General features: G+C 38.1%; 1 protein-coding gene and 1 long non-coding RNA gene across 7 annotated transcripts in view; one reads left to right on the plus strand and one right to left on the minus strand.

Annotated features, from left to right (window-relative positions):
• Window positions 1–17,441, plus strand: part of GARNL3 (GTPase activating Rap/RanGAP domain like 3) — a 38,958-nt gene extending 21,517 nt beyond the window's left edge. For 5 of the 6 annotated variants that reach the window (XM_008642118.2, XM_017745429.1, XM_017745430.1 and 2 more), the window contains 11 exons: window positions 357–455; window positions 3,828–3,944; window positions 4,622–4,794; window positions 5,099–5,257; window positions 7,201–7,267; window positions 7,907–8,014; window positions 8,440–8,558; window positions 8,785–8,917; window positions 9,988–10,197; window positions 10,503–10,614; window positions 11,339–11,514. In XM_008642118.2, the coding sequence (XP_008640340.2) occupies window positions 357–455; window positions 3,828–3,944; window positions 4,622–4,794; window positions 5,099–5,257; window positions 7,201–7,267; window positions 7,907–8,014; window positions 8,440–8,558; window positions 8,785–8,917; window positions 9,988–10,197; window positions 10,503–10,614; window positions 11,339–11,495 (1,454 nt within the window). In that variant the 3' untranslated portion in view covers window positions 11,496–11,514. Of the gene's footprint in view, window positions 1–356; window positions 456–3,827; window positions 3,945–4,621; window positions 4,795–5,098; window positions 5,258–7,200; window positions 7,268–7,906; window positions 8,015–8,439; window positions 8,559–8,784; window positions 8,918–9,987; window positions 10,198–10,502; window positions 10,615–11,338 lie in introns of all 6 variants that reach the window. The other variant, XM_017745428.1, reaches the window with a different exon arrangement.
• A 620-nt stretch (window positions 17,442–18,061) lies between these two features.
• LOC108449460 lies at window positions 18,062–18,708 on the minus strand. Its single transcript, XR_001865613.1, has 2 exons — window positions 18,624–18,708; window positions 18,062–18,387 (listed from the first exon to the last, which is right to left on the minus strand). It is a non-coding gene; the product is annotated as an uncharacterized LOC108449460 (long non-coding RNA).
• Between the last annotated feature and the right edge of the window lie 6 nt (window positions 18,709–18,714).

The raw sequence follows: 18,714 nt of genomic DNA on the forward strand, positions 1-18,714 counted from the left end.
CCTTAGCAATGATATTGCTGCTTTGACCCCTTATTATCTCCTGTGTGCTACGTAAGGCCAGCGGGACTGAGGGAATGAAGTTAGTTTTTGGTCATAATCCTCGAACTTGCCAAAGGAATGTCACTTTTAGATTTCAGTTGCATAATCTGATTCATGACAATAATAAAATCTTCCCATGAGGAAGTATTGACTATGATGCTGTGGCGCATGTAGGAGCTTTGTGCAGTTCTTTTTTTTTAATCTCTTTGTTTTTGTAAGAAAAAACCCAAGACTTTTATTACAAGAAAGAAATGGTTCAAAACCAGCGTCTAGCAAGTTTTAGCAGGATTTTGAATACATATGTGTGTCTTTTTTAGATGGTCAACCGTCAGTGCAAGTATTTGATAAAACTCTCCAAATAAAGCAGATGAATGTGTTGGAAGCTCTGGATCTTTTGATTGCCCGAACAGACAAAGGTAGGAGAGGTCCCTGTTCTTGGGTTCTTGCATGAATCTGGCTGTTGCTTGGTATGTCTGTCTCGCGACAATTGTGTCTATCAGCAGTAAGTATATTAGATGCTTTATTTAGAATAAGGGAGCACATACAGCAACTGCTGTTACTTTCTAGAAGGCTGGGGAGAGGCTAGAGGTGAAAATACCTAAATGCTCATTCGTGCTTTGTTCAAGGCAAGCTTGAAAGTGGTCACATTGTCCTTGGCCTTGCAAGTGTTTTTTTACCGAATTACATGTTCATTCAGATGTACAGAAATGAGGGGGTAATTAATTACGCTGTCACTATTTGAAAGAATATGTTTTATTGTATATATTCTGTTAATTGTCACCATGTCTTAGAGCTATAGAATGTATTTCCTTGAAGCTTCTGGTATAAAATAGCTTTAACGTTGTTTAAACTGTCAGTATTTCACTGTCAGTCTCACTTGGAAGGACTAAACGTGCATAAAATGTGCACTTTTTTAGTGAGGTAGTTTTACCCAGTAGTCTGTGATTGTTTCATAAAGGGAACATACACAAAGCAAGATCAGGATCTTTATGTGTCAGAAAAGAATTATAAACATGGTTGATTTATTACTTTTTACCACATTATGTCTGTTTCCTCAGTATTTGCTGAAGTTCTGTTTTCCCAAGCTTTGGGTAAAACGTGATGCCTTCTGTATGACTGGGAGTTGCCCAGTTTGGTTGCTCTGATGAAATTCACCCTGGGATCTTAAAAAACTAGCTCAAGCTACGTGAGAGCCATTTGCAGTTCTCTCAAGACACCTGGAGGATGGGTGACATTTCTCAAGATCTGGAAAGTGTAGTTACATTGAAACGTAGTTTGTGAGATTTCTAGAGAAGATGATTGCATTTAATTGTCAAAACATTGTACTGCTTGGTTAAACCTGAGGTGGGAGATGCAAGCGGCCTTCTTGAGGTAACAGAACAAGGTACTGCTGACATTCATGTTCATGACGATTCAAACATAGTCTGATAAGGTCTTACGCATGTAAAAAACGGTGGAGATTTTTAATTCTTGATATGGATGCTTTCTGAAGCATTTAAGTAGAAGTTCTTCCATACTTGCTAGAATTCTGGCCCCCTGTTTTGTATCTGCATGATGTTGAAATTGAGACCAGTGATGGAAGAAAAATACTTGTGTTTCGTTTTCAGACTACACTTCAACAGCAAAAACAAGTTCAAATTATGCTCATACTGGACTTGTAAACTGGATTCAAAGACTTTGTGGGGTTTTAGGGTAAAGAGTTATATGCTTCAAGGCTAACTTTTTGAACTTAACTATCAGCAAGAGTTTATTTAGGTCAGCATTCCAAAAGGTGTCAGAACCAATACAACACAGCTGTCAATGACAGGAGCACAAATTGCTTTGGTAGCAGTGGCCTCAGTTCTAATGAAGAGAGTTAAATCTAACTCTGTGGTAGGGTTGTTTGGGACTTCTGCTGGTTTAAGGTAAGGCAAAGAAATTGATCTGTTTTGTCCTCCAAACATGTATTTTTTTGTTCCATCTTCATTTTATGAAACGCCTTTATACAAGGATGGGGGTGGGATGAGGAAGAACTGCTTTGCTTGGAAGAACCCAGTCTGTAGGAGGTTAAAAAAAAACGTAAAAGTTCATATGATAGTCAATTTTATAGGCAGTCAGATCTATTTCAAACACCAAAGGAAGGTGAAGATTTTTCGTCTCTGAAAGGCAAGCTTATTGTCAGCCTGAGGGGTGCACATCTCGTGGTTTATGGGATTTAAACCCCAATTCCTCTTTAAAAGCCTGTCAGACCAATTTCACTGAAGGCAGTGGTCACTGTTCTGCCCTCATAGTGAAATGCCTGCCCAGGAAAGGAGTTACCATACATGTTACTCTTTGCTGCCCACACACCACATCTTCACAGATGTAAATGTATCATGTATGATGGAAGCATAAAAGGTCTTTTGAAGTTTGGCATAACCTCTAAAAATAACAGCACTTAATTTAGGCAGGAATACTTTCTCTCCCCTATGTCTGCCTGTTTACATGTATTTCTTGATTTGAAGAGTATGTGCATTCAAATTAGCCAGAAAAAAGTCTTGAGTTTTGCTGTGGGTACACAGTTGTAGTGTTTCAGAATTATCTGCATCACCAAGAATACTCGTAAAATAGCTAGCCGAAATAGTAGCTCAGATACAAAGACGGAACACTACAGTTATCACTGGAGGAGCACCTTATTAACTGGAGGCAGTATCTAGGACAAAATGGTAATAAATTTAGCGTAAACATTTTTTATGGCCTTGAGCGGGGAGGCCATATGATGAGCAGCTGAGGACACTTTGGCTGTTCAGCCCAGAGAAGACATGACTAAGGCGAGACCTCACTGCAGTCTGCAACTTCCTTGTGAGGAAAGATGATCTCTTCTCTGTGGTGACCAGTGACAAGACCTGAGGGAATGGCCCAAAGTTGTGTTAGGGGAAGTTTAAGTTAGTTATTAGAAAAAGGCTCTTCAACGAGAGGATGGTTGGGCATTGGAACGGGCTACTCAGAGGAGTGGTCACAGCACCAAGCCTGCCCGAGTTCAAGAAGCATTTGGACAATGCTCTCAGGCACATGGTGTGACTCCTGGGGATGGTGCTGTGCAGGGCCAGCAGTTGGGCTCGTTGATCCCCCTTCCAACTCAGTTTATTCTGTAGTTCTGTGAACTTGCCGTGCTTGCGTTTTAAGAAACTTCATTTCTTAGAAATTACTCTCAAGTTGCTTATTTTCCAACCGCAAATAGTAGTGCATCATTGAATTATTTGTTTTAATTTAGGGATTTTAGATTCCACTTGTATCTATCTTCGTGGAAAACAGATTAGTCATGGAAGTAGATAACTGTATACTTTTGGCAGCTGGACTAGTCCTTGGACCTAACTTGCCAATCTTTGAAGAACTGATAAGCAAAACCAATCTGTATCTTGAAGGGTTCAAACTCTGTTAAGGATGCAGTTATCAGTGGCTCACCTGGATAGTTTCAGCTCTTAAAGTTAACCCTTCTATTCTTGCCCTGTAGTTTATATCTATTACATTTTTGTTATTTTGCAAGATTCAATATATTTGCAAAATATTGTGCATTTCCCTTTTTCGAAGCGCTCAGATCATTCTTTGGTGCAGCACCACCTAATGGGAAACTCAGCTATTGTACTGAAGGGGTTGGCTACTAGAATTGTAAATCCTCGAGAGGTTGTAAGTCTTCTGTTCCCAGAGAGGTATTATGCTTGTTTATCTTTGCTCTGTTTGTTAGCTGCTACTGCTCGTTGGAAGTATTAATTTCCAACTGCTGCTTTCTTTTTTTAACTTGTTTTTTCCTGGTTCTCTCCATACGTCAGGGAAAGAATCTCGTATCCTTGTCTTCAGACTCAGTGCTGTCCAAAAAGATATAGAGACAAAAAAAGTGATAAGAAGCAAATACGACTGCAGAGAAAATAAACTGGAGAGAACAAAAGGTGATATTGTTATCCTATGTTAAAAACGTCCGCTGTGGTATGATGCTGGTAGTTGCCAGGAGCCTATTAGCTCTCTTTAGGCAGGTGTAGGTGTTCACCTTTAGTTTTTTCTCTGGACAGTCAATTCAAACTATGTTAAGCTTGTATTTGAAAACTACTCTAGTATAGTCCAGCATGACATTTTTGAATATTGTAAAAATACCATATTATTTGGCAATTGCTGCTGATGAAAAGCTTTAGAGAAAAATAGGATTTCAGGGTTGAAAGGTATGAGAAGAATTTTGTGGGGATGTTAGACTGAAATAAAGCACGCTTTAAGTCGGAGGAACACTGGCAAATCCCCATTAAATAGTAGTGCTTAGATTAGTCTGGATGTTGCCCACTATTTTTGTAGACATAAGTGTTTCCTGGTCTTCAGAAGCAAACTGCTTTGAAAAGCTGGAACTTGTAGAACAGTGACAATCCATGTACTTAGGAGTAAGGGTAAAAGTAGATTTCAAAAGAGTCATAGGCTTTTGTCTTTTTCTAGAAGTTGGTGTAATCCTATTGAGGAGTTTTTAATTCTGTGTTGCCAAGTCATCCATCAGACCCCAGTTGCACTAATCATCATACAAATACAGAACAAAAAAATCAGACCCTACCCCAACCACTTAGAGTCTAGAACATTATTTCCTCAGGCTGCCATTTATACGCCATTAATACTCACCATGGAAGTGAACTGAGGATTGTTGTGGCTATTCGGAACAAACTGCTTCTTGTCACAAAGAAATACAATTCACGCAACACTTTAACCAGCACCTCTCTGCTGTCATCTCCTGAGTCTCCAGTAGAGGAGTTCCAGTACATCCGGGTATGTGTAATCTAGTTACTAATTATCTTAATACGCTGGGCAGCACTGAGCTAGTATGGGGGGTGTGGGGAAGATGCAGTGTGCATTATCATCTTCCTGAACCTACAGACAAATAAAAGTGAGAAGTCATACGGTGGAGTTCCAATCATATATATGCTAAAAAAATCTTTCCAATTTTTTAAAAATTGTTTCTGCTTGTTCTTTGTTTCTGTGCTTAGAGAACATCGCTTTAAAATCATGTAGTACCTGCAGCACCCACAGCAGGAACTTGAAAAAGAGAGTAATTCTATTATTTACGTTATAGGAAATATGCCTTTCTGACCCTCCAGTGGTTATGACGCTGGTGGATGGACCTACTGGAGACAGTGACAACATGATCTGCGTAGCATATCGGCATCAGTTTGATTTAGTCAATGAGAGTACAGGGGAGTCCTATAGATTGCATCACGTTGAAACAAACAGGGTAAGTTTTCATCACTGAAACTTTTCTTGCAGACCCCCACTGAACGTAATTTCTTGCAGACTCAGTGCATGCTGTGCTGACCTCCAAGGAGTGTAATTTATGGAGATGCTCATGTGTGTTACTTTTTACTTCTATAACCACTGCTTTAGGGCACTCTGAGATATTTGTTCCTTTTAGGATACATGATGATAATTCCCAAGAGAGGTAGTTACAAGATATGACACATTAGGAAAGAGCCTGTGTTTCAGGCTCTGGAATGTTGTTGTTGTCAAAAATTCGTTTTTCTTCTTTCTTAGCCAATAGCTTGCTTTTTGCTTTATTTTTGTGATATCAGTGGTTTTTTGTTTAAAAAATTGCATCAGAATAACTTCAGTGGTTGGCCACCAGTATCTTATTCAGATTTGCCTATTTGCATGTACTACGGCTAAAATATTTACATATAGCTTATATTCTATTTAAGAAACTGCTGTCCAGTCAACTAAGAACTGAATCTTTCTGTCTAGGACATAGGGTTGGGATTTAGGCAAATATCTTGATTTTCAGAAAAACGTTCCAGTATTTGCTGCTCCAGAAAAGATCATGATCTCCAGAACCTCAGAAAATCAGACAATTTAGTTTCTAAATAGGGATGTGGACCCGTAGCTGTAGACCGGAAAAAAAAAAAAAAAAAAGGGAAGATTTTGCACAGTTACTCTTTTGTTGTTCTTGCTAATGAGATAAGGGACTACTCTTTTCATTTGATGGTTCTTGGTAAGTCACTTTCTTTTTAAATCGTCTGTATTTTTATTTGGATCTGGTGATGAAGAGATGCTCCTGGCATGGTTGATCAAGCGTAAACTTCTCCACAGTGCTGGGAATCAATCTTAATCTGGATGAGGAGCAACTACGAGTAAAGAATGGGGCTGGAGAAGTACGTCACCATCGCCATCCACCACTCCCATTTATTTTCCACACAGGAATCCTTATTTCCTTTAGGAACACAAATAAAGCAGACAATTAATATGACCTGAGCTAGTGATTTTTCACCATGTTGAAACGGGTTACCAGCTTACTTCTCTGGACGACAGCGCAGCGATGGCTTTTAGTCACTACCAAATATGGGTCAAAATGCATTTGGTATGGATGTGTAAACTTTCAGGTTTGCTTAACAGTTCTTGACCTGCACAGTAATCTTAAATCAAGGAAAGTCAAAGAACTGCCATTCATAGCATCAATCTCTAAGCCCTCTCCCCTGATTTGGGAAGCATTTGTCTAATGTAACCTTATGTATTTCACTAATAAGGGATCATTTCTGGAAAAGATATCCTACTTTTTGTGGCTGTTTTGGTTTCTTTTTAATCTAAATGTAAAAGACAAAACCAAAGTTGAATTAAGAGAATTTATGTAGCCTAATCTATGTAAAAACTACTGCAGTTTAACCAGCATTGCTTCTCAGTTTGTAAATTCAGACTGTTCAATAGTCCTTAGGTACATCCCTGTTGACCTCTGTAAATGTTAGTGGTTTGGAACCAGTAATTGGTGTATCTGATCTTTTTGAAGTCATGATGTGCATTTGAAGATCGCTTTTTGAAAATAATTGTTATCTGTAACATACCATGTTGATTCACAGCTTTCTGAAATCATCCTATTTCCCAAAATTCTTAATTTTTCTAAATATTGCTAAATAATTTATATGTTTTCATTGCTTTACACTGGGGTGTGATTATGAATGTTCAGTACTGCACAGAAACAAATAAAAAGAAATTGATTTGCATCTTGAGAACATCCTGAAAATTACATCACAAAAGAGGCTATTTTTATTTATTTATCTTTTTTTTTTCTTTTACCTATGGTTGTGCACTTCCCCAACTGATTGTATTGCTTGTTAGTCACAACCCGGTTGTAATAACTGTTGTAATAACTATTCTGTGCCTGTTTGTTAATCTTTTCCATTATCATTGCAGGTTAATTTTGTTGCAGCTATTGATGTATATGAAGATGGTGAAGCTGGTCTACTGTTGTGTTATAACTGTAAGTGTTTAGGGAAGGCCAAAAAGGGCAATAGCTCAATCTGCATATGTAGATCTTCTTTCATTGAAGTCTAGGTCTGTATTCAAAAATAATTTTAGTGTTTCACAGAAAGTTTGTCAAAATACTTTCTTTGGAACTTAAACACATACTGGAGAAACTAGAAATTCAAGTATTTTAGTCACACTAGCTGTTTTATGGATGTGCAAGTTATGTGATTTGTGCAGTCTTGGTGTCTGTAATACCCCATGTGCGTAGCAGTCTTCAAAAAATGTAAATTACATGAACATATGGCTACTTGAAGGGCGGAGAAATATAATTCTGCAGACACTGCTTCCTGAATTTTTCTTGCCTATTTCTCTATCTATAGACAAGTTAGGGACCTGATAACTGTTGAAACAGTAATACTTACTTTGTGAAATATGACAACTTACTAAAACGTAGGTCTTTTATTTTGATCTTTCCAATGTTGTGTTGACAGAGAAAGCAAATTTTGCTTATCTGTGTAGCTATAGAGGGACTTTTACATGAGTGTTTGATTATGTGTACAATGTCCACCCTTCTGCAAAATCTGCCTATAAAATGGGTGGTGGTCACTTACAGTGTAATGTGATGGATGCTTTTTTTTCTGTTTTGCTACAGATATTTGTCAATACAGAAAGATATATCCTTTCAGTGGAGGTTCTCCGCTGGTCCAGCCATCAGCTTATGACTTCCACTTCAGCTGGAATCAAGTTCCTTATGCTGTTGGTAAGAAAATACCTCTTTTTAGTAGATGTTTTTTGCATTACCATTTTAGTCTGCATTTGGCTTTTAGTGGAATTACAGTATTCTGGGAATAAGCATGTTGCATTCATGATGCCACTTGACCTAAGTTTCTGCATATGATGATTTTGAAAAGTGGAGCCTTGGTAGCAAGTTCATCCCTTGCTGAACTTTTTTTCCCTTTCTCTTTTTATGTGTTTTTCATTTTCCATTCACTCTACATTCTGCCAGGCATGGAGAGTGACATTTTCTTCAGGCTCAATGTAGCTTGGTGTCCACCAGTATGTTAGACAACACTTTTCATAGGACAGGAACATGCCAGAAGAGGTCAAGAACAGTTTTCATGGACCATCTAAGAAACGTTTAAATTAACCATTTTTCCTTGCCAAATAACTTGTATTTTGTTGCAGTCTGTGCTTTCCCTTATGTTCTTGCCTTCACTACTGATTCCATTGAGATCCGATTAGTGGTGAATGGGAACTTGGTCCATACAGCAGTTGTGCCTGAGCTTCAACTTGTAGCATCAAGGGTAAGACACAGAAAAATCGTGTTTGACCACTTTTGTGATATGTTGGGATCTAATTAACATAAGAAGTTGCTGCCGCTAAAAATGCAACAAACAAAACGGAATTATGTGCTACTTGATGGCAATAATTGTTCATCTGTGAGCTCTTAGTTTATATCAAGGTCAGAGAGAATCAGAAGATGGTTAAGAAAGTCTCACTGTACTAATGAGGAGTTATTTGTCATTTCAGTCAGATATTTATTTTAAAGCTACCGCTGCAGTAAGTGGACCATCTGACAGCTCTAAGGAAATGGGTTCAAAGAGTTCTCCTCAAACACCAACAGCTTACGAAAAGCCAGAATTTCCTCTTCCTTCTCTAGAAGGTAATGTGGCAGCTTGAATAATGATCTCTGATTGTTCCAACAGCTGTCGTTGCGGCTGATCTTCAGTAAAGATGGTAAAAAAATGTGAGTTCCTACCTGAAAGTCTGGAAGATAAGAGATTTTCTATTTTCCACACATATAAAGCACCTGGCTGAGCTTTTGCACTGTAGTATCTTTTCTGAGTAGATGGTAGCACTGTTCTGAAGAAATAATTTCTGTAGGAAGGGAGGAATTAAACTTTAGTAGTAGCTTGATGAATCTTTCGCAATGTGACCACAAGTAATAATGCAAAAAGGGGCATAAAACTGTGAGAAAGCTTGACATTTCACATACACTATTCCTTTCATTTAAGAAAAGCTGAACGACCACTGAATGGCTGAAGCTCTTTTGCAAAACAAGATTAAGAAGCCTTGAAAAACTTTGCACAGACAATTTACTGTAACGTGATCTGTGAACAGTCAATCTGTAGTGTAACAATAAAGGAGAAACAAGGGACCACCGACTAGATAATGCAGGATGTAGGTACACCTTTCTTCCTTAAATCTGCTGCTGCACTGTTAGCAGAAAGGGAAAGGGAAATTTAAAATTTTTAAAGGCAGTGCTATTTGATGGTAAATTTGGGATTTTGGTTTGTTTTTCTTCTAGCAATTAGGAAAATGTGGTATTTTGTGTTACCTAAGAGGAGGAGTCATAATTTAAACTAATTGGGATCCAGGCTCCAATATATTTGCAGTATATTAAAACACATGGGAAATATTGCACAGAGTGCAGTGTAATAGTCAGAGTACCAGCCTCAAGTCATAAAAATTTACTTCCTGGTTCCTCTGCTGATTCATCATGTTGCCAAGAGTCAATCTTCTTTTTCTCTCTAAGTCAAGTTGCTTGTATTTCTTCCTTCTCTTAGCTTATTTACATTGAAAGATCTCTAGAGCAAGAAAGATCTTTGCCATTTCAGTTTAAAAGTGCCCAGCTCAACAAGTATTACTTGTCTTTACAACTTTTCATCTGGAATTATTAAGAACTGAATCTATTGTGAATGCATAATGTTCTTTTTTCTTTCTCTCTTTCAGGTGAAGTTCCATGCAAAAACCTGTACAAAATACCTCTCAGCAATCTGGTTGGGCGAAGCATCGAACGACCTCTGAAGTCACCTTTGGCTCCCAAGGTCATCACTACTACAACATCGAGTGGCATTACCTCTCTTCCAGTTATGCACTCGCTATCTTTATCTCGTATGGAAATTAAAGAAATTGCAAGCAGAACACGTAAAGAATTGCTGGGTAAACTCTCCTCATTCCTCAGTGTTACGTATCAGTTGCCAAACATATACTTTCTAATCTTTGTACCATCACAGGTAGGTTTGTAACATGCAGCTGGTGTTCATAAATTATTAAAATTTAAAAAGGAAACTGTGAGGAAGCATTATTTTCAAATAGTATAGCCACTGTCTGATCATGTATAAGATGACTATATTCTAAGCCAGGTAGAAATAGTTAATAATGGAAACCAGGAACAGATACCTTAACATTTTCATGAATGCTTTATTTTCTGTTGAGAGTATTAAGTCTTTTATTCCTTTATTGAGGCCTCTTGGATGAGCCTATAACCAAGACAGAAAGTGCACCGAAGCTAAAAAAGGTTTCTCGAAGACAGTCAGACCCCAAGCAGGGAGCAGTAAGATCATCTAGTAGTGACAGGTAAATATACTGCCTTTAGAAAAGAGCCTAAGTTAGACTGTAAATATTTTCAGAATTGATTGCTCATGCGTATCTCAGTTGGCATGAGGCTGACTGAGACCTTTGTATATCCATGTACATTTTGTGCTAATGTGTTTGTTAGAGTATCTGAATACTGTAAGTACTGAAACAATTACATTTTTTGCTAAAGACATGTTGATGAGCAAGGCAAGACTAAATGGCATTTTGTGGGGACCCGCTGCTGTTGAACCTGTTATTAAGATTTGGACTACTGCATCTGCACTGTGCAGACTCTCTTGCTATTTTCTTTGTATGCTCTTGTGTTGCTATTTTCAGAATAAATTTTGTGAAAAAATACCATAGCATTTGTCTGTTTGGCACTGACCCCAGTGCCATTCTCTTCTTTTCATTGTTTCCGTAACCTACATTTGTAGGCAGAATACAGACATGATACAGGAGACTGAGAGTAACAAAACAAAAAATCTCTTGCAGTGTAAAACTATGTGTGATTTATTTCCCTATTTGGAAAATATTTGGGTGAGGGGCTTCATTAATACTGCCTTTTGATTATTTTTAGTAGAGTAAAACAGGAAGAAGCTCAGTTGTAATGGTGTGTGTCTGTCTTTAGGATAACTTGATTGAATCTAGAAGTAGAGTAACCATTGTTCCTTCCTGCCCTGTCCTGTGTATTTTTTTTCAGTAACTTTTGTCTTCCTCTTTGCAGGATAATCTCAAGCTCATTTGAAGGCTATTCTGAAAGACGTCATCCTTCCACTAGTTCAGATCCTGATACTTTAGCAAACAGGGAGGAGAGCTCACCATCTAGCTATCCATTTCAGCTGATTTCTTTATGTGATGAAGACATCATTGACTTGAAATGAAGACACTTTTAAAACCTTTCTTCCTTCACATTTTCTTACAACTCTGTAAGCTCTATGGCAGTGTCACAAACACTGCTTCTGGTGGTAAAATGTGGCTGGAAGTACTAGTGATAAATCTTTATAGAACTTGTGTCCTGGTTAGCACAGCCTGATTTGGTGATGCTTATATCTTTGACATAGGTATGTTTTCTCAGTTAATGAAGCATTACTTTTCGTGGCTTTCTAACACTAGGTAATCAATGAGAGATTTAGGCTGAAACTGAAGTAAACAAAAAGTATTACTTGTTCTAAGCTTCTTAAAATTTGATGTACCTAAATGACATGCAGCAAAGTTAATTGCTGTTTCTACTATCATGAATTGTTTTACAACAGTGTATTTCATGTGGGGAGAGGAATTTTATAATATAGATCACAGCTTTTGGTTTTTCGGTCTTTAAAAAAACAAAACAACAACAAGAAGAAAAGGCTTGCAGGCGAGGTAATTTCAAACAGTGTAGTCAGTCCCTAAATTGATGCATCTGTGGTATGCTCACTGAAGAATCAGGTGAGATAGGAAGATGGTGCTTCCTTTGCTCATTGTTTAGAGAAACTTGAAAGCTCTTTTGGCATAAAGAATCCCTGAACAGAGAAACTTTCTATAGGAAACACAAACTTTCAGAATATTTCTTTAAAATTGGAAATTAAAAAACACAAAAAACCTCATAAACAAAAAATCCCAAAATGAAAACCCCAGTCCATCTACTGGAAAACTCTTACTGTAGTTCATCTGCAGATTTTTCCATTGCTGGCAGAAGAGCCAACCCGAATTGTCTTCGACTACAAAAAGATTCTTATGCAGGCCTCAGCATTAGCTGTTGGCTGCACTTGCACCAACAGTAAACGTCATTATTCCAGATAGTTGTATTTTTCTAACTGCAGACTGAAATTTCATTGCTAATAAGCTAGTTTTCTATGATGAAATAGTCATCTTGTCTCTTGCTGTGTTAAAGGACAGGGGTTTATATTTAAAGTTTGATATTTTTTTTTAACCCTTTCCTCTAGAACACATTTGCAAGGATTTATTTTGGTTTTGGTTTTTTTTTATGAAAGTGTGATGCTTCCAGCCCTTCTGTATATGATGTTTTTAGCTTTATTAGCAAGTGTTTCGTGTTCTATATGTAGAAATACTTCTGCATCCTTGACTTTATTTCTTAATACCACTCATACGTCGTGATTTCACTTCTGCTCAAGCATGATCATATGCAGATGCGTGACTTTTGCTTTTGTAAAACTGGTTTTGCAAAGTGATTTTTTTTCTGTTTATTGTATATAATGGCTGAATTGCCTCACTGAAGAAAATATGCAAGGTCTTATCTGGAAGCCTAATTTCTTACTCTCAACTAGAGTGGCTAATCAACAGAAGAAGCAATATTTTCAACAGTAATTAGTCTAGGAGCAGAATGCTATTATTACTGTAGTGGGTTACGCACTCCTAGATGTGTGGGGTGAACCTTAATAAGCATCTAAAAGGAAGTACCAGATCAAAGTCTTTGCGAAAACTTGTGATTATTTGTTGAGGATGTTTCCAGAGATTGTTACTTTACCGTATCCTTATTTATTTGGACAGGTAAGGTTTAAAAAAAATCAATCCGAAAGTACCACGTGGTGCTTATGTTCCTGGAAGTTGTAAAGACTTCTGAATCCACTTTTGGGGTCGCTGCTGGCACTTACATATTTTTAGAAAGCAAAAGAACCAGCTTTTTCCCTGAACAGCTTTCTCAATGTAGTATTTGGCTTGTGCCTATTTTTGAAGAGTGTACCAGTGTGTTGCAAAACTGGGGCTTCAGTTAAAATTTTAACTGGAAACTTTGCTTTACCCTGTTAGGATATTGGATTTTAAATACACTGCAGATGTTCACCTGTGCTATTATAGCATGATTTAAAATGATAAACCATTGTTCAATAGCAGTTGAAGCAATATATGGAGATTTTAAAACTTGTTTTGAAGAACCTGAGCAAACACAGGTATCTAAAACTAGCCTTAGAGATGGAGCATGAGGGAAAACAAGAAGAATGAGAAGATCTCGACAGAAAGCTTGACTACTGGCTTTGATGGTAGTCATAACGCATATAGATATGGCATTTGCATCATATCCTAAACATGATTATAGAAGAAAGAGCTATAAAGCAGGAGTTATTTTCTTGAACCAGAAGTGCAGGAGTGGCTGTAAAGTATACCATAAATTAAGAGAGTGTTGGGGGGTGGGGATTTGTGTGTGTGTGCACATGCATGAGAGAGAGAGAACCTTTGAAGGTCTGCCTGTAATTACAGCATTGATGACATCTAGCAAATGAACTATAAGGAGTACAGATATTGGATTACTGAAGCTAGAAAAACCAGATCATACTAGCTTCATGGTACGTATCTGGAACGGGATGTTGGTATCATTTGAAGAGGGAAGCCCAGCAACTGCATCCCCACCCACCTCCCACCTGCTTTTATGCTATAGCTTGGCTTAATGGGTCAGGTACAAGCTGTTAAGCAGGTCACACTAGGAACTACCAGACCTTAACAGACTATTACTCATATAGGACAGGAAGGAGCTGAATCCTGCAAAAAAATTAAATGTCTTCATTCTTAATGTATCCAGTAAGTGCCTTAACAAGGCTTTGACTTCTTGAGTTTTTGCTTCTGTACTTAATCAGAGTGTCTTAGAGGGATAATATCTAATGTGGTGAAAGGAGAGAGGGATACAACATTCAGTTTGGTTTATAGGACACCTAGAAATGGTAGCTGAGGCTTGAGAGTCATGTGTATGTAGTTTACTACTTACTTACTGTATGAGAGCAGCGCAGAATATAGGTAGAAGGCAGAGAACATGGAAATAATACTCCAATTTTATTTCACACAAGCCACAAGAACCAAATTCTGTGAAGATCTTTATCGCTTTTATTGTATCAAAAGACCAAATACCAACACAATCATGTGAAATTGCTGGTGTAACAGGAGAAACCTCTGTTGTACAAGTATGTGGCTTCTTTGAGATTTTAGTAGTCTGATCAGACCACCGTGATTTCTGTGTCTCTTAGTGTGAGGATGACTAGCTTCTAGCCATTGTTTCTCTCAAAAGATCCTTACTGTTCAGACTGCTCATTAAAATCTAGAGGCAGTTGGTGGGACGGATACATAAGCTCTTGCGCATCATTTATAAAAGGCAAAGTTCTTACACTCTCCTTCATAAGACCGGTGTAAAATGACAAGGCTTGTTGGAAGGCTGCTGTGGTGGCTATATTGTCGTTCACTCCAGCATTGGAGCCATGTTTGCCTTCTGTTTTTCCAGCATGTGCATGCATATACTCTCTATAACTTAAATAGGCACAAATTGTAGCCATGTCCAATGTAAGCACAACCCTTTCTCCTTTCACATGAGGTGTCAAAGCTGCCTGTAGGCTGCATTCTTGATGTTGGCTGACCATCTCATGGTTGGGAGAAAAGATAATCTTTGAATCTACAACTATGTGAGATGGGTGTTGTTCCAATAGGAAAACTGAAAAAAGTTGCTACAGATGGATGGAAGGAATTGTTTCCATGAAGGAAGAATTGTTACCAGATTGAACACTTGCTATCAAGCTAAGTTTAACTGAAGGCCCATTCTGGACTCTTGGCTAAGTTTCTGCAAGAAATACTTTCTATCCCAGTGTGCTGGATTTGTTGGCAGCGGCAGGGCTCTTAACTCCTTCTGGCTAAATGGTCTTGGTCACCACTTCATCACTGTGCCTTAGTCTGACTAAATTATAGGAACGTCATTTACTTTGGTGCAAGCATTAGATTATACAGGCAGTTAATTTAGAATGTACTTGTGCCTTCTCACCAGCATGGGTAATGATGCATGGAATCACAAAATAGTTGAGGGTAGAAGGGACCACTGTGTTACCATCTAGTCCAGCACACATACCCAAGCACCACCATTCAAAATTCTGTTCAAAATGGGTATGCAACATTTTGAGCTACTCGTCATCTTTGTCCTGCATTTGAAGTAAAGCATGCATGTAAACCACCACCACAGCTTTGAAGTGTGACTAGGACTCGAGAATCCCAAGACACATGAGCTAAGTTAATTCTTTCTCACACACACACAATATGCAGCCCTTAAGGCTGAGGCTTTGATAAGCCCTTCCCAAGGTCCCTAAAGCCCAGTTTGGGCGTTAGAAACCATTGCAGACTAGGAGTAATTTTTGTCCAGTTCCTTATTCTAGTGGCAATGCAGTACACATTTTATATAAGTGTTTGAAAGTAACAAAACACTTCCTTCTAATAGGAAACAAAGACCCACATGTAATTTGAAAGGGCTATGGCTATTCATGGTAGCAAGAGAACTGCTCTCTAGGTTCAGTGAATGCATGCATACATTCAGTTTTCTGGTTTTACCAGAAAAGAAGTAAGGCCTGTTCTAGTTATAGTCCTTTACTGGTTTGGGGGTGTGGCAGGGATTGTTTGTCTTGGTTGGTTTGGTTTCTTGAGGCTGGAGGTGCATGGGGGTTTTTTGTTGGTTTTTTGGTCAAGATTTTTTTTCAGGTTTTGGAGGGGTGGTTTGATTGGTTGGTTGAGGGTTTTTTTGTTGGTTTGCTGTTGTTTTTCAATGCGTAACATACGTGCAAGTATGCACCTAGAATGAATAGCAGGTTTGCTGTCTGCCTTCATGTGATTATTTCTATAAATGTGCAAGTATTTCTGGCTGATAGATTCAAACTGAATTTTTTTAGTACTGTGACAGTCAACTGAATAAATATTTAAACAGTAGGTAAGAGAGCAGGGAATAGGTAACACTATTGCCTAACTAGTTACATATGGTTGAGATTGCTACTCCTGACATGTATTTTCTGCTGTTCTATGTATAGCTCGAACACCTTTTCCTAAAGGTGTGGGCCTATAACTTGTGCTTGCAGATGTGGTGGCTTTTCCGGAGCTGTTGGCTTAGTCTGCATTTGAAATACATAACCCTTTCCATTTGGATTTGGTTTTCAATATATATACATCTACAGGTATATATACTTGTAATTTCTACTGTAAATGTTCAGGGATTAAAAATCCTGAGATTATATGCACTGGAATTTAAAGTAATGGGATCACAAAAGGCAGGGGAAGGAAAAATCCCATCAGCAAGTGGTAAGGTATTTCAGAATACTTTCTGTTGCCTTCCGTGTATGAAAATGAGTATCATGCTATTTTCATTGTTAACAATTTGATGTCATGGTTCATATACACAGTGCTTGCTAATTCTGTTAAAGCACTGTTTTCTCAGATACGCTTAATCTGTTTTTGTGAAGGACTAAATTATACCCTGGGAACCTAATACTAACAATATGGGAAGGCTCAAGAGATTATGCAGCAAACATCTGTACTTGCATGCAGGTTAGAAAATATTTTTACTCCTTTTAGTTGAGCACAGCAACTTCACCAGCCTGTATACTGCTTAGCTGCTTTACTTTGTTGCTGACCTGTAACTGACTGACTTCTGTTTGCTACTGGAAATTGTGGTACTAGCACCTGACTTGAAGACAAAATTGAGATTATTTTCTGCATATTTATTTGTAGCTCTATTAGGTATGTACCTGGTTGAATGGAAAATATTATGTAAAGGTCTATGCAGAGTGTTATCTATCTGGAATGTCAGTTTAATTGTCTTCGAATGGTAGCAGACTGCTTTGTAATTTAATAATTGCATATTGTTAAGACTGTTGCTACATTTGTGGTCAAAGACTCTTTACCACTGGTCTTAAGTGCTGATGTATTACCACTGTTTTTAATGTCATATGATAGCATGTATGGTTTGTGTTTTAGATGTGACATCCCAATAGAAACAGTCCTATCACATCTGAAACTGTTTTAAGTGCTATTTATCACCTTTGTGAAGAAGAAACATGGTTTATTCTTTCACATGTAATAAACTATAAATTTGACCCCCACTTGTTTCTTTCGCACACACAGGACTAATGACTTTCAAATCTGGAAAGTAAAAAGACAAGAAATAAAAAAGACAGGATGCAGCACAGAGCACTGCTTTTTCCATTTGAGTTTTCTGAAGTGCTGTATCATACCTATGAGATTGCTGCTTGTGTCTTAAGCTTTACCCATCTTTGACAAAAGCTATAATCTAGCATTTGTTTATGTTTCCAGGCATCTTCTAGGCTTTCAGAGACCTGCTTCAGCTGGAGATCTTTACTCTGTAAACTAACACTACAAAATAGTTTTTCTCCCTTTCTGGCTAAGTGTATATTCTTTAGTTTCCGAGACCTTGCAATTCCTTTTGAGAAAGCAGTCATCTTTCCTGAAGTCTCAAAGACATTCTTGTAAGAGCTACAGCCCTTCTTGTGATTTAAATGCATTCCTAGCCAACTTGACAACAATAGGAAAAAAACTTTAAATCAATGAAAGCCAAGTATTCATCTCCCTTTGGGATTAAGACTTAATTCCGTGGTCAGGCATCCCAGAAATAACAGCAACACAAATGTCAAGTACTGCAGTCTGAAATTAACATTACCCAGGCTTCATCATGCACTTCTTCACTGTAACATACGCCATAAGGAAAAGGTAGAGTAGAGCAAGGAAATTTTTATTTATTTATTTATTTATAAAATAGATTTTATTTTATGTCTTAGAAAAAAAGATACAATGAATATTGATAGCTCACATGGCCATTACAGTTACTACACCAGGTGAAAAGAACGCAGGAACTGAAGAAATAGGAGTAATTCATGATGCTTACCATAAAACCATGAAAGTCTTTGGTTCCTACACAGGCCATAACCCAGTTCGTTAACACACAAGCAGCACTCGGTATGCTTCTCGCTTTAAGTAGGAAGATTTCGGATATGAGCAACCATGGAGCAGGAGCCCAGGCAAGGGGAAAACCTGCAATTACAAAGCGAAGAGAGTAAATGCAAGTTAAGTAGGGAGAAGTAAATTATGTCCAAATGAATCAAGTAAGGGGGACGCAGTTTTCACGTTAGATTTGTGCATGGTTCCACCACCATCGTACCTCTACCGGAAAGAGAAAATAAGTGACTTCAAGTCAGTATGATAAACGCTAGTGCATTTTTCATCATAATAATTACAGGAATATTCTTAACAAACAGAACTTGCCAAACCTCAGGTCGGAAGTGGCGTAACCCAGCACGCAGCGGGACTCCTCAGCAGCCATGTCTCGCCTGTGGGGAAGCGTCGACACGCCCGTCCCGG

This window comes from Corvus brachyrhynchos, unplaced genomic scaffold (genome assembly GCF_000691975.1).
Source record: "Corvus brachyrhynchos isolate BGI_N302 unplaced genomic scaffold, ASM69197v1 scaffold59, whole genome shotgun sequence".
Classification (NCBI taxonomy): domain Eukaryota; kingdom Metazoa; phylum Chordata; class Aves; order Passeriformes; family Corvidae; genus Corvus; species Corvus brachyrhynchos.